Source organism: Armigeres subalbatus, unplaced genomic scaffold (assembly GCF_024139115.2).
Source record: "Armigeres subalbatus isolate Guangzhou_Male unplaced genomic scaffold, GZ_Asu_2 Contig623, whole genome shotgun sequence".
Lineage (NCBI taxonomy): Eukaryota > Metazoa > Arthropoda > Insecta > Diptera > Culicidae > Armigeres > Armigeres subalbatus.
Window position 1 is genome coordinate 303,490 of NW_026943395.1, and position 15,473 is coordinate 318,962.

The following is a 15,473-nucleotide window of genomic DNA, read 5'->3' on the forward strand; positions in this document are numbered from 1 at the left end:
GTTGCGTATGTTTTTTTTAAAGGCTGGCCACCAACCCCCCTAAATTTCCGGAGGACCATTCCTCCTTATTCCCGGTTGACCATGGTGCACAGTTTCACTTAGGACACATTCCACGCACTTCTACGCCAAAGGACCAACATTTCAAACTGAAAATTAGGGTCCAGTATCAATAGGACACGAAAACATACAGTATCACAATGGTTCATGACCGCGAATTGAAAAACCGATCCTGATCATACCTGGGTGTGACTTATTTGAAAATCAGTGAACCCATTAGCATTGATTTCGTTTTGAACACTTGTGACGTGAATGGTTGTGGTTCAGTACCGAATTCGGGCCGATTAGTCCCTAAAACCTTAATAGCCGAAACTCCAGATCGCGACCACTAACTCGAACTAAATTCAACGATAGATAATGTGATAATATTCCACGTCAAATGCAACATGCCGCTTCGAGATCGACTGAAATTATGTACTCCATCAACGATAAACACGTTCGCGTAACGCGACACCATTTGCAGAACACTGTTTGTTGATCAGCGTAACGCGGCGGGTTTTAAATCAATCCAGAAATTTTTCATATAAAATCCGTTTTTATCCGTAAATTGCATTCACATCCTCATTTCTATTAATGTATACGAGAAATGCTTGGAATAAACCGAGATTCCAAACCTTATACCAGAGCTAAAAAACGCACTTGCATTGCCAATTGCAAAAAAGTGCATTTCAGCGATGGTGTCGCGTTACGAAATGCAGCGCGTTATATTAATCATATTCAAAGCGAAAAATCTTAAAATTAATATACCATCAGAAAGGAAATTTAGTGAGGATAAGTTTAACCTTGTTTAATCATATGTCCCCGAAGTTAATTTTCGAATGCGGACCTAATTTTTCACTGAAAGTCGACTCCTCATGGTGTCGCGTTACGCTGGAATGTGTCTTAGAGTCCCTCGCTGGAACTCGGACGATGATCAGCCGCTCCTAACATGGAGAACACACGCTGTTGTGAGCCGATCCTGACATGGAGAACAGACGCTCAGTAAGATTTGCAAACCCCCCCTTCCCTGTCAGCATACGACCATAGTTCCCACCGGGGTTGGTTACCCGATCTTCCCTAAGGTTGCTCGTATCCCGGTCAGCACTACGGGGAGGTAGGTATAGGAGTTGCTGGTTAAGTGGCTGAGGACCGCGAGATAGGGTCTATTTTATTCCTTCAGGTACGCGAAGTACCAATGGTACGCTTTACTCAGCATTTTCCGTGCCAAGTGTATAGTTATAATTTTCTTTGTTAATTATTATGTATTATTCTCTCCAAGGTTGTATACGATCATTCAATAAATTGCGTTCGATCATTTAGTAGTTTGTCAACAACACATTCTAGAATTTGAATTTCAAAATATGTTGTATGGTGGATTTCTAGTGCGAAGGTTTTTATACAACTCTCCCTCCCTTCGTTGTTTGAATTCCACTAGTAACGGAGTTATAGCTATAGTTTCAGTAACGTAGACTAAATGATAGCAAAATACCAATCATTTAGTTTGAGTTACTGCAACTAGCGCTTTAACTAACCATTAGGCAAAGTTGTAGAAAAACCTTCGCACTAGAAGTCCACCATACAATATATTTTGAAATTCAGCTTGTGGAATGTGACAAGCTACTAAATTATCGAACGCAAATTACTGAATGATTGTTAACATCCTTGATTCTCTCTGCTTGCGGAAGGTCCCTAGGATGGACCTGAGGGTCGCTGCTTTCAGCGACCACCCTTGCCAGTTGCTCCCTTAACGCTGGCAATATCATGACAAGTGAAGAACTGAAATTATTTCAAAATTTACATAAAGAAAAAAAAACTAGGTAAATGTTTGAATGGACGTAGGTACAAAAACCTAATATTGACAAAAGAGGAGCTATACAATACGCCCATAAAAGAATAATGACGTGTTAGCAATAAAATATCCAGGAGTTTCTTTTAAGTTCCAAAATTTCAAGTCCAGCCTCTCTCACATCAAATAAATTAAAGCTCTATTTTGTTACACTCAACACATCAAACACAGAAATACGGGTCAATAAAAAGTCTAGTCTAACACAATAAAAGGCACATCATTACGGGTAAAATGCATCTATTTTGTTGTCACACCGGTACTGTCTATGAACACACATTTTTGTAATGTTTGCCTTTCTGATGGATTAGAATTAAGTCTGCAAAGTGTGAACCGTCTTCAGAAATTAATTACTTTTTACTAACGTAGTAAAGTAAACTATTGAATCCTAATTTACTAATCTACGAATCGCAGACTTAGCTCAAAATCAACCAAAACGCAAATGATACAAATATGCGATCATCGTCTTTAGTTGCTTCGTTTTGGCACCCATTTTCAAACCCGAGCCCAATCTCAGTCGGTGGTTTTTGCAATTTGAGACAGTTCCGGAATTTTGCGGAACATTTTTTTCCCGATCCCAACCAGCAGAATGATGTGGCAAGTGTGCAACAGAAGACTACTTACCGCGGTGCTCGGGTAGGTATTCCAGCTGAACTCCAGCACCAACAGGAGCAGGAATTTTAGACTGGTGGTATATTCGGTGAACCACGCTAGGTAGGGCAGGCTGTGGAAGTACCAGACGTAGAACTGGTAATGAAGGCTGCGAGCGCACACAATGCCGATAAAGTTGGCGAGGAAGAGCGGAAGCAGTGCCAGCTGAGTGGCACGATCAAAGTGGATGGAGAATTTGCTTTGCTGGCGCTCTTCCGTTGGAGGTTCTGGGGCGACCGGTGCCGGGGCAGCTTCCTTGCCGGACATCTTCTTGATGCCCTTTTCAAAGCTTTTCAGAAACTGTTCCTGTTCTTTGGTGAGCTTTTCATCAGCCTTCTTTGGCGCTGGTTTTTGTGTTTCCTTCTTTTTCTTCTTCTCCAAGGCCACTTCGCGGTTCTTGGCGGCAATTTGAGGTGCAAACATGACTTCCAAGTGCCTTAGACGGCAATAATTTTGGAAGTATTTGTAGCACGGGGACGCAAAGGCAACCAACAGCAGTAGGTGGATGCCAAGTAGTGCCAGGTGAAATGTTTTGTTCTCGAAGATGTCCCTTTCCAAGAAGCGATAATTGACGGTCCATTTATGCTCAAAGATGCGGCCAAGGTCAAAGCTTCCCTTCAAATACTGCCAGGGATGCGTCAGCAGAAACGGAGCACCCAGAACCAGTTGGATTGCACCGCAAATGGCTAACTGTATAATAGTTTTGACGACTCCCAGATTGGTAACGAAGAGTAGGAAGATTGCCGGTGCGAACAGCAGGACGTTCATTTTCACGGAAACGCCCAAGCTAAGGAAGACACTGCCCAAAGTCCACCGGTTGTCAATGTAGGCGTTCAGCGCAAAGTATAGGAACAGAATCGCAATCGGATCATTGAACAGTCTGAGCACGTAAATCGAATGAATCCGATATGAGGTAAACGTGGTTATGATCAGGACATACGGAGGCAACTTTCGGCTTTTGCTGTACAATCGAAGAACCAATCCCAGCTGCAGAAGATAAATGCCAACGAAGATGTACTGAGCCAGACGAATGTTCTGGCCGTGAGACGTTATGAAGTACAGAGCGCTGTAGATGTAAACGAATCCGGCCGGATAAACCAATGGACCGGTATCCCCTAAAACAAAACCGTAATTGTAGATATTATTGTATGTTATAATAAATCATTCTTTGTAGACTTTCAAATATATGAACATTTTCAATATGTTTTTGGAGGATTAATATCTATGGAAACTGTGAGTTGTTACCATCCCTAGCTATGTAGAAAAAAACCAAAACTCACCTCGCAGCATGGAATAGTCGGTGGTCCCATTCAGGAAACCTTCGCATTCCTGCATATAAGCTTTCCAATCAATTTCCGTATAGCGAACGTTTTGTACAACGAAAAGGTTTAGGACCAGCTCAGCTGCCAGAATGACCCACGACACCAGCGGCAGCCGGGCAGGGTCGAAGATCAGCGATTTTACAAAGGCCACATTCAGATACTGCTTCTGCAGCTGGGACAGTACCGAAGATTTCGCTGGTTTTCCATGATGAGCGGATGTGCTGCCTCGTTTGGCGGCGGAAGTTTTGTTTTTACTGGCGCCCGGTGGTGCCATGTTGGAGGCAGGCTGGGCGAGCTGTGAGCAAACTGTTACACGACGACTGTGGTTCTATTTTGGTCCTTTTGGTCACGGTCGTCGTCGATGCTGTTGAGGGCCGCGTGAGTTCCTTAGGTGAGTTCCCCACGAATATCGGGTCGTCTGTTTTGCTCTTCTTCGTCACACATCAGATTCCGCCGGCTGCCAACGTGTTCGGGTTTGAGCAGGTGGGTGCAGCCCGGTGGCATCCCTATCTCACACAATAGGTTTGTTTTGCAGCCAACATTACGCGACCGTATCCCACTGACAGTTCTGTATCCTAATGAGAATCAAATGTGATGCTTGTAAACAAAACACATACTATCATGAATTTTACACTGAGATGTTGGCTGCAAAAACATGGCGTCGTGCCACCCACCTGAGGTGGGTGGCACGACGCCATGTTTTTGCAGCCAACATCTCAGTGTAAAATTCATGATAGTATGTGTTGGGTTTGAGCAACAGAAAGAACGGGGAGAACGACAGAAATAGAAGCGTCGCTGCGCACAGTATACACGGCGAGAAAAAAATTTCGAATGTCTTCACAGTTAAAGGTTGGTATCGTGTTCAAAAGAAATTTCTTTTTCTATCTCAATCACATGTTAAATTCCGTTCACTGAATCGGAAAAGTGAAGAATCGAAACAAAATTCTTACAACAGTATCCACATGAAAAGAACAAAAAACAAAATTGGCATTTGTAAGGTTCCCACGTAAAGTAATGGGAGCTGTCACTTTACTTTCGGAAAAATATTCTGCTCGATTATTCCGTACGTAAAAGTAAATTTGCTCCATGCAGATCAGTTGTCAAAATTCCCCTTGGTAATATTGAACAAAATTCCGTAACCTCTTTAATTTTTAAGTCGATACTGGCCTTAAGTAAAAATGTCTTCAACATCAAAATTCTGATTATCAACGAAAAGTACCTGGATAAAAATGTGCTATTGGTTCAATAGTGTAAACAATTGAATTACCATATAATGTACGGTATACAATAGGATATTGTCAGATTTTCTGGATATGATATACTGCGCGGCGTTTGTAGTGTTCCCAAATGGGTACTTGCACAAAACTTCACGCGGGAAATGACTGTCGAAAGGTACGGCCGCGTCAAACGATACACCGCAATGCTATTTACCCATAAGAATCAAGTAAACGGGGTGCAGAAAGTGCGGTGGTACCTTTCATGAAGGGTTCGCCGCGTGCAATTTTGAGAAAATCAGGCAATACAATGTTTCTAGATGGTTGCACAGATTATATCAACACTAAGAATACAATACATCAACATATTTCTCTAATGTTTTTGAAACGTTTTCGTGCATAATACTAATGACACACTGGTGGTATTCGTACCATGGTACAAGTTGTACCACAGGTGTGTCACCTTGTACCATGCTGGTACAACATGAAAAACCATGGTACAATATGTACTAGGGTATATAACCGTGGTACTTGTACCACCAGTGTGTCTTTAGTATAAGATTCATACATTGATAACTTTTGAAACGTTTCTTTAGATTGCATATAAACTTTATAACGATATTTTCCTTATAGCGCCAAATATGCATTTTTCCGAGCATTTTTCCCTTTATATTGCATCGTTGAACAGTAAAGCTGTCACAACTGAGAAATCAAAATCGTATTGTTTTACTACACAAATACAATACAATCCATTGTATTTTGAACAGTTTTGTCCGGATATTTCAACAATAAATTAACCACACGTAAAAAATAACCTTATATGTTATGGTAAAAAAAACATTCGAAAATACTTATACTTTTCATTATGCTACAGTGAACGTTCGCTAATTGGGGTTTTTCTAGTTGGGGCGCTTTTTAGTTGGGGGTTCGCTAATTGGGGCGAAACCCAATTATTCCGTGTATAGTAGAAAATCGAAAATTTGTTTTCAATAAAATGAAATATCTGCAGTTATCAGACGTCGCAACTCATTACTGATTAGTGCGCATGATAGTACATCCATGCGTGCATGATGCGCACTACTAATGAAATATTTCAAATTGTCGCGACTCGCGTCGCAGCGCGAGTGCTCAATCGCGCGGTCCGGTTTGGTGGCGGCCCGACAATAAAAAGCAGTCAAACGTCAGAATGTGAAGTCAAAAACGCGTTGACGTTTTGTTTCCGTGTTTCGCGGGATCGATGTTTTTAGGCGCGTAAAATTTTCCTTTGTTCAACGTGAAAAGTAAACAACATTGACGCTTGTCAAAACGCCCCAATTAGCGAACGGCATTCGCTAGTTGGGGTGAGGTCGTGCCCCAATTAGCGAACGATCACTGTACCTAATGAATGATCCCAAATCAAAAAGCTAAGACGATCCCCACCAGTCCGTAAATAAAGCCAAAATAGCAACCTCTATCATGACGCGAACTCGCACCGGTCGTTGGTAAACGGGTTTGGGAAATGTAAACGCAACCTTTGGTGAATAGCGAGTTGGCAAATTTGGCGACCCGCTCCAACCGTTGCCAAACCATCACACGGAAATATAGAGTACGCATAAATAAAAAAATGTGCCGTCTTCTGAAAAATTGTTCGGTTATTCATCATCAAAACCATTGTGATGGAGGTCGGTTTAGTTTAGATTTCAACTGATTGGAGGCGCTAGTGCCTATGAAATAACCTGATAGGTTAGATATCTCGAAATCTGGAATTTTTGAGAATACCGTGGACCCCCGATAATTTGAACGGTACCTCATTCAAATTAACGGGGTTCATTTTTAATTTGAACTTCTGGTTACTCTATTTGCATCAGAAAAACTGGTTTCTGGCTGCTCTCTTTGTTGGTTTGTTTTGATTCTGCATTCCGTTTCACGATGTTCCATTTTTCTTTTCTCGATTCCACGTGTTAAATGACGTTTGAACCATTTTTAATTTGAACGATGTTCAAACGAACGGGGTTCAAATTAAAAAGTGTTCAGATTAAAAGCGGTCATATTACCGGGGGTCCACGGTATTGGCGTCTTCTACAAAGTTGTTTGGGTGGTCGAAACTAGCAACCCTATAACCAGAGACCGGCGGAGTGAAAAACTGTAGAAATGGCAACGTATGAAAATGCATGAAATCGTCAAAATAATACTGGCAGCACTTGAACTTTTTGCTTGCTTCTTATGGAAGCAAAAAGTAAACAAGTCGAATTGGAACCGCTTTTGACGGTTCGATTGGAAACAAGATGGCGTCTTCGCCGATCTCTTATTGTAGTATTTCTAGTCGAAACCATCATAACGAAAACAATTTTAATTTGAAAAACAACCGCTTGGCGGCGCTAGTGTATTGGAAATGACCTGATAGGTCGGGTATCTCAAAATATGAAATTTTTAGAATATTGCCGTATTCTACAAAGTTGTTCGGGTGGTCAAAACCGTCATGATGCAAGCAAGTTTAGTTTTAAACACAATCGCTTAGCGGCGCTAGTGTTTTAGAAATAAACTGATAGGTTAAATATCTCAAAATCTGGCATTTTCAGAATATTGCCGTATTCTACAAAGTTACTTGTCATAAGAGCAAGATTACCGGTGGTGAGTTTAAGCCGTTTGGCAGCGCAGTATCATTACTTGACACTTTACCAGTCGCTACTAAACGCGCTGCTATAACAGTAGCGCGACTGACAGGTGACCAAATTTGGTAGCGCGATAAGAGCGCTGCTATTTGATGAACTGTCAACTGTCAAACGTCACCGGTACGGAATACAGCAACCAAATTGAGAGCCGAAAATAGTGACCGATACGGAAGTGAGTGACGAAACTAAAATGAAAGCGCTGCGCGGGTGATTAAAATGCTCGCGACCGATAATGATGCTCTTACAAAGTCAAGAAAAATCTAATTTTAGGTAAACAATAACGTCATCGTCTAAAAACGTCAAATATTTAAAAGTAGGTAAAAAGAAACGAGAATTATCACTAATAACACAGAGAACACCCAAGTAACCACCAAGCATTAATTGTTGCATGTAATCAATCACTGATCAGCTTATTTAATGCTAATTGCATTAGATCAGTTTTAACGATGTAAAGATGCATTTATTCATCAACTGTCAAGCAACGATACATTAGTTCAGCATTACAAATGCAGCGATGCATTAATTATGTTTTATTTCAACATGTCAAAGTAGTGAAGCATGATTTTGGTCGTAAAAGGGCCTTTTTCCACTTTAAGTCAACCTTAATGGCTGGATTATTTGCAAGTATATATAGCTTCATGGTTACTTGGGCAGACATACAAGTCCGTTCTCAATCGTGTGTAAGGGATTTAACGGACGTTTTGAAATGCAACACAAGTGGCAATCTCGTGGAGGCGCTGGCATCGCATAGTTTCTCTCATCAAGAAGCTGTCAAAATTTTAGGCGCCACCACCCACCATGGACATAAACAACAGATCCTCCTCCTCACTCTGGTTTCAATTCCATATATGATGTTTCTTTCTCACACTAACGCACGCGATTTCTCTGCCATCAAGGAGCACATTGTTTGTTTTGTGATGAGGGAGATCCATTAATTACGTAACACCAGAACGATCATGTATGATCCCTCCTCTCCCCAGTTACACTTTTTGTATAAATTATCTAGAATTTTGGTACTGATTTTCACACCTCAGGCAACCCCCTCACTCCTCTAAGCGTTATGTAATTTATGGATGTTCCCTGAGATGTTTCGTTGGTGAACAGCAGCTACCACCTCTGCCTGTATTTTCAATTCTTTTGAATCTTTACCATTCTTTCCATCAGAGATGCATCTGAACACGAGAACGCGTGTTCGTGTTCAAAACGTTTTGAACACAGCACACTGTTCAAGAGCACTGACCCAACTTAGCAACTTGTATCCTAGGAAAACAAATTGAAGCGACGGCATGCTACACATTTTTCGGCTGGTGATGGAAACACGTGGGCATCTAACGGATAGAAATCAAGCATGCTCGTATGTTTTTGCATAGTTTCAAATCTAAGGAATCTTAGTTACCATGATCGTTTTGCTTGCGTACCAACCCAGTGCACACTGAACAGTGTTCAGAGTTCAAAACTAAGAACACCAAGGCACGCTCTTGGCTCATGTTCTGTTCAGGATGCATCTCTGCTTTCCATTAGCCACAGTCATCGTCACAGCCAGCAGCGAAGCACTAAAATGATGAAAAGGCCATAATTTGTGCTCAGGTATATTTATGATTTTTCTATCATTCATGTCCCTTTTGGTATTTCAATTCGGGTTATGTATAGAAATCTAACTAGCGTTTCCGGCAGTGAATAATTCAAGACAAAATTTTCAAAACGACTTATCTGCTTTTGTAAACAAAGATTCAAACGACGATTTGACGAATCTGATGGCTCTCCCACGCAAACCAACACCATCAACAAGTAGCGGCAACCTTCACCTACCTATTGGTGGTGTTGGTTTGCGTGGGAGAGCGATCAGATTCGTCAAATCGTCGTTTGAATCTTTGTTTACAAAAGCAGATAAGTCGTTTTGAAAATTTTGTCTTGAATTGTCTCTCTTCGGCATATAAATATTTATTCACCAATATGGGAAATGGCTATAGCAGGAACTCTACTTGGTAATACAATCAAATTGCTTGAAGGAACGAAAATACGTTTTTCTGAATTTGTTTTTCAACCTTATTGGTTCCATAGTGCATGAAAAATAAACATCAACAGTTAGCATGTGCTGGATGAGGCGGCAAGCTTGGTATCATTTTGGCGCGCAATGTTTGTTTGGTGGAATGTGACAGCTAGTACGCACGACGTCATGAAAGACACCTAGCGCCACCAAACGACGTATTTCCACAGTCAGTATTCTAACGTACTTCGATTTACACAGCTTTTTGAGTAAAATTAGTTCTAGCCTGGATGTCTGTTATCTGTGCTAATAACTAAAATCTAGAGAAATATTTCATATGGTCCTAACTAACAAAAGTAAACAAATCGAGTTATTAGTTTATTAACATTACTCACCTTTAAAATTTTATCACCGACGAACCGACGTGTCACCCCATGGAAAATAATTCAAATTTGCTGCCCACGACGCCATGATGAAAAATCATCGAACACTACCGCCACCCCCATAATGGCTCGCGAAGTTTTCGTAGCTCAGCCACCAACCTACGTGTATTAACATTGCAGCAGAGTTGTGTCTTAGGTCATTTGACAGGAGCGATCGCCCGCAAAAGCGAATGACCGTTAAAAAGTGTGGGACAATCAGAGAGCGCCAGTGACACGTCGGTTCGTCGGTGATTTTATGTTAAATTTGGGTCTGATCGATTTTTACTTTTTTTCACTAAAAATTTATAGTAGTGCAAAACGGCCAATCTGACTTTTCAAAAATATCGCACAGATCTGTCGACTGGCCGTTTTGCAATGTGACAGTCCAATCTGATATTTACCAAAACATTGTCAAATTATCAGATTGGACCTTCGGTTGTCCATCGGATTGATTATTAATTTAAATTTATTTCTAAGATATATATCCGATATCCGACACGAAAGACACGATATTAAGGTATGTTTGTACAAGCATAATTTTAAGTTGTTATGGTATATTAAGCAAACTAATTACAGGACCCGATTCGAAAATGTACCCGTCGTCCCGAAATGCTAATAATTAGCAATCGGATCCCACCAAAGGGAAGCCTACGGAAGGGAGGCACCCCCAGGGGGGACGAGTTCGGCGACACAGAAGGGAATGATAACTCCGGGGAAAAATTGGACCCATTCTGGAAGAAGAAAACGCTATCGCGGTACGTCAAGATGAAGGAGAGTTTGAGGAAACGCTATGAAGATCTGGATGAAGGGACGAGCGCACTGCGGGTGATCAATCCAATGGCCCTGCTGGACAAGAAGCCAGCCAGCGGATCGAACTCCGGTTGAGGAACCTGCTGAAGCTTCCGAAGGTACACAAATTTGGTAGCTAAGGATGGTTTTACAAAGAGCGAGAATGACTTCCAGTTGTGGCCGACGGAAATGTAACCGGGTTTGAAAACAAGGTACGAGGATCTAGATTCGAGTTGAATGCGAGTTTATAAATACAAATCTATCTTCAAATTTCAGAGCTGAGTGGAACCGAATTCGAAGGAAATGGAAAAACCGAGACGTTGTTCGCTAGCATTTTCAGAGAATGAACGTCGTGAGTTGGAACGCAAGCAGCGTAAGATTCGGCTACTGCAGTCCAAGCGATCAGGAGAGCTTTATTTTGTTCGGAATCTTCCCAAGGATATTCCTCAGCAGTTTTCAGTAAGCACTAAGGTGACGGCTCCTTTGCGTTCTCCTCATGCTGGGCTGTTCACGGGAACTGTTGAGGCGATTGATATGATGTCCAGTTCATATCGGGTGTGTTTAGATCGACCCGATGCCCTTAGAATTCCAGACTTCGAGGTTATAGCCAACGATAATCCGGAAAAGATTGCTCTGCACTCTATCACGAAGTGGATTCAAAAATTGAAGGTATATACACAGTATTAGCTGCTATAATGCAAGACGTGACTGCCCTGCAACAGACGGGATACTCTGTTAGATGTTGAACGTATGTATTCAAGTATCAGATCCTAACAGCAAAGCTATCAATGTCCTGTACATGATTCGATACATACACCGATTCAATATGCAACAAGTTAATGTTGAAGAATATGAATATTCGTTTAATTATGCATGATCCTCTGAACTATTCACCTAAAACTATATATATAGCCTCCTTTTGCAAAGTTTGAGTAATTTTTATTCAAGGTCCTATGTGAATTTGATATTAAAAATAATGTCCAATATAACAGGTCCCATCTGATTGTTCAAATGCAAAAGGTCCAAAGTAGCAAAAGTTTCTTAAATCCAAGAAAAATGACCTGAACTGGAAAACCATTACTTTTATTCAGTTCTACGACTATTATTTTGGCTGACAACGATTTAAAAACCATTGAACCAAGTTGTAATTTTAATTGTGATCTATTTTCTTCTGCCGAATATTGCATCCCATATTTCTCAGATTATGGCAGATGTTAAGGTAGCCTCACACCTCGGGAATTTGCTTCGCGGATTTTTTCCCCATGTATTTTTGCACATGCGATGTTTTCGGGATTTGGGCATGGAAAATCAAAATCCCGGCCCCATTTAAAATGCACGGGGACCAAAATCCGGCGGAAATTTTTCCCGAGGTGTAAGGTAGCCTTTAGGTAGGTCCATTTGAAATGTTTGTCTAGAAATAACGTCATCGTCTAAAAACGTCAAATACTTAAAAGTAGGTAAAAAGAAACGAGAATTATCGCTAATTTTTACCGATATTTCTAGTAAACATTCATTACCTAATTTTAGGTAAAATAAAAACCTAATTTTAGGTACCTAATCTTATCTAAGCGTGTATAATAACTTTCCCGTGTATGCAGCGTCGCTTCTCATTCTCCTCTGTTGCCATATTTGAAGTTCTTTCATCAGAACTGTCACCACACAAAAACGTAAGAAAATATAATTCTGTGCAGGTATGACTCCGATCAGTGTTTCGAGCCAAATGGTATTGTCTCGTTTACTCCCCGCTGAACTGAAGTAACGAAAACAGTGACGTCGCGCATTCAAGAATATTGATTGCACTTCCCGACCTGTTTCGAAGGGTTCGAACAGTAGTTTTTGTCAACATCGAACACCGTTTTCACTCGGTCGCGGCCTCAAAAAGTTCGCGGTCTTCTGACTGTTGTTTTGTTTTGGCTCCTGTGTTTCGTCAGCGCTCGCATGCTCGTGTGGAAAAGGGAAAGAGGGGGAAAATACGCGCCAGTGTTGCAGTCATCGGACAAAAATAACGGACAACAGTGGGAAGGTAAAGAGCGCCAAAGCAGTCCGCCTAAAAAGTTTTTCCCGCATAAAATTCTGCTTTCGCACGGGACACGGGTCATCGCCAACAGTCATCAGCTCCAGATAAGAGTACGAACGGTGCTAAAAATTGATTATGTGCAGGAATTTAACGAGGATTGTCCTAAAATGAATACGGTTCTGAACTACTTCGGGCGGCAGTACGGAAATGGTAAGTTTTGAACTGAGATTCGAGTGTGGGACAAGAATTTTCATGAAACACTGGGTGATTTATCTTTCCCATTTCCTAGAGGAGTATTGAAGTTGTAAAATATCACTGGCTGGTTTAAGTCAGAAATAGTGATAGTATGCAATATTCTGTTTGCTAATAACTTTCTGTTTTTACTCCTGTTTGAGTTCATAATATTTCACATCAGTCAATTACCTAATTGTTATTTAATTGGATTTATTAATGTCAACATATTTGTTCGTAACGAAGAAAATTAAATTCATACAATTTCTCCTCTTTTGATTGTTTAAAATGTGTTATCTTCCTGGTACAATTACGTTGTACCAAAAGGTTATTTTATATTACGTTTCATCTTGTCTCGATTTTAAATAACTGGGTTTCTGGCTGTTATTTATTCGAAAAAATTGATCAATCAAAAATCGCATCTATTCCAGCCCCAAGGTCTGCATTTTCTAAATTGTGAGGGCGCAGTTTTTGCAATGCAGACTGATTAGTTGAGGATTTCTTCGATTTGTTCGGACATTGTTCGATTTCTTATTATTTTTGGTATTCTACGCTGGTGAATTAATTCGGGTCTCATTTTGTCTTGCAGGATTTACAGCTTCTTACGATTCGGCGATGTTGCGACTGGCCGTCCACGAGCAAGACAGCTGGAAGGGAATCACACCATCGTTGTTGACGTCCGACTTTAATCCCTCGCCGCCTATTTTGGCAGCGAAGTTCGCCAAATGCGAGGGCCAAGAGCACATTTTGGCCATTGCCAACGAGGACGGAAAGATTGCCCTCCAGGATACCAATCTGAAGAATGAAGAACAAGGTGGTGAGCGGGCCCTGGAGGGAAAACAGTGCCACATGAATGCCGTGTTCGATATCGAGTGGATGCCGGGCCATATGAGCCTGGTGTCGGCTTCCGGGGACCACACGGCGCGGTTGTTCACGGTGACGGAATCCAGTTTGGAATGTATGCGGATATTCAACGGCCATTCGCGATCGGTGAAGACGGCGGCGTTTAGACGGACAGATCCGGCAGTCTTCGCGACTGGAGGACGCGATGGAGTGATAGTGCTGTGGGATTCGAGGGCTTTCTTCGGGTCGAACATGGCACCGAGGGCGGACAACTGTATCATTAGTGGTCATGCCGGAGGGCCGGGAACACCCTCTGGGTATCGAAAGAGAACGAGAGCGACGCCAAAGATTCCACCGAATGTTTGCAGTAGTAGCATCACCGGGCTTGCGTTTCAGGACGACAACACGTTGATTTCCTGTGGTGCCGGAGACGGGATCGTAAAAGTGTGGGATGTTCGGCGGCATTATTCTAGCCATAATCGAGATCCGTTACCGAAGTATAGCTTTCCTTACGCTGGCACAACGACTTTAAAGGGATTCACGAATTTGTTAATCGACCATTCTCGGATGCGGTTGTATGTGAACTGCATGGACAATCACATTTACAGTTACAATATTTCAACCTATGCGACTGAACCGATTCAAAAGTACAGTGGTTTAAAGAACGATACGTTCTACATCAAAGCATATCTTAGTCCTGATGGGCAGTACCTGATTAGTGGGTCGAGTGATGAGAAGAGCTACATTTGGAATGTGGACAACCCTAAACCGTTAGCGCGACTGATCGGCCACACGGTGGAAGTGACCAGCGTAGCATGGATGCAAACGCAAACCGAAACCCGAATTGTGACCTGCAGCGACGACGCTAGGCACAAAATCTGGAGAGTCGGGCCGGAGGAGATCGACGAGGACACCAAGGTGCAATACAGGGGGCATGCAGAATATTGTGATAGTTACCGCCAGCAATCGGCCAAAGTGCGTCTAAAATCGCTGGAATTTACTCCACGATCCATTCGAAGGCTGGTTGAACAGAATGAGAAGACTCCTAATACCGTTGAGAAGAAGCCTACCACAAAAAGGACGTTCACTGAAATGAACGGACACGGCATGGAAGATCCTTCCACATCCTACATAGAAATCAAACGACCCAATATCGAAACCCGTGGACGACGTCTATTCAGCCCTGCCAATCCTAACTCGAAATCTTCCGGATTCGCGGCCCTGGAAATCGCTTCGTCGTCCGCTTCTTCTCGTAGCTTGACTACGGTACTCGAGGAAAGTGAAGAACAATCCCCCTCGCAGTGCAAATCCCCTCTCACAATGTCGGATCTAAATCTCAAATCTCCAGAGCCGGGGGAACCCTCGAGCTCGAGCAAACTGCCCAACGGCCTCTTGTCACCCACCATCAACCTGCCGAATTTCGTCCTTGACGGGGACGCCCCACACCTTGTCAACGTCAACAAGCGC

General features: G+C 42.1%; 2 protein-coding genes across 3 annotated transcripts in view; one reads left to right on the forward strand and one right to left on the reverse strand.

Moving 5' to 3' along the window:
* LOC134204483 (lethal(2)neighbour of tid protein 2-like) overlaps positions 1-4,520 on the reverse strand; it is a 46,764-nt gene extending 42,244 nt beyond the window's left edge. Inside the window, exons 1-2 of one of the 2 annotated variants that reach the window (XM_062679298.1) lie at positions 3,811-4,520; positions 2,504-3,645 (exon numbers count right to left, since the gene is read on the reverse strand). In XM_062679298.1, coding sequence (XP_062535282.1) covers positions 2,504-3,645; positions 3,811-4,126 — 1,458 coding nt within the window. In that variant the 5' untranslated portion in view covers positions 4,127-4,520. Of the gene's footprint in view, positions 1-1,997; positions 3,646-3,810 lie in introns of those variants that run through there. The other variant, XM_062679297.1, reaches the window with a different exon arrangement.
* Positions 4,521-12,633: 8,113 nt separating this feature from the next.
* Positions 12,634-15,470, forward strand: LOC134204486 (protein lethal(2)denticleless-like; the record flags this gene model as incomplete). The annotated part of the gene is made up of 2 exons (XM_062679300.1): positions 12,634-13,142; positions 13,753-15,470. Coding segments are annotated over exons 1-2 (2,007 nt in total), but the record flags the coding sequence as incomplete, so codon positions are not given.
* Positions 15,471-15,473: the final 3 nt, after the last annotated feature.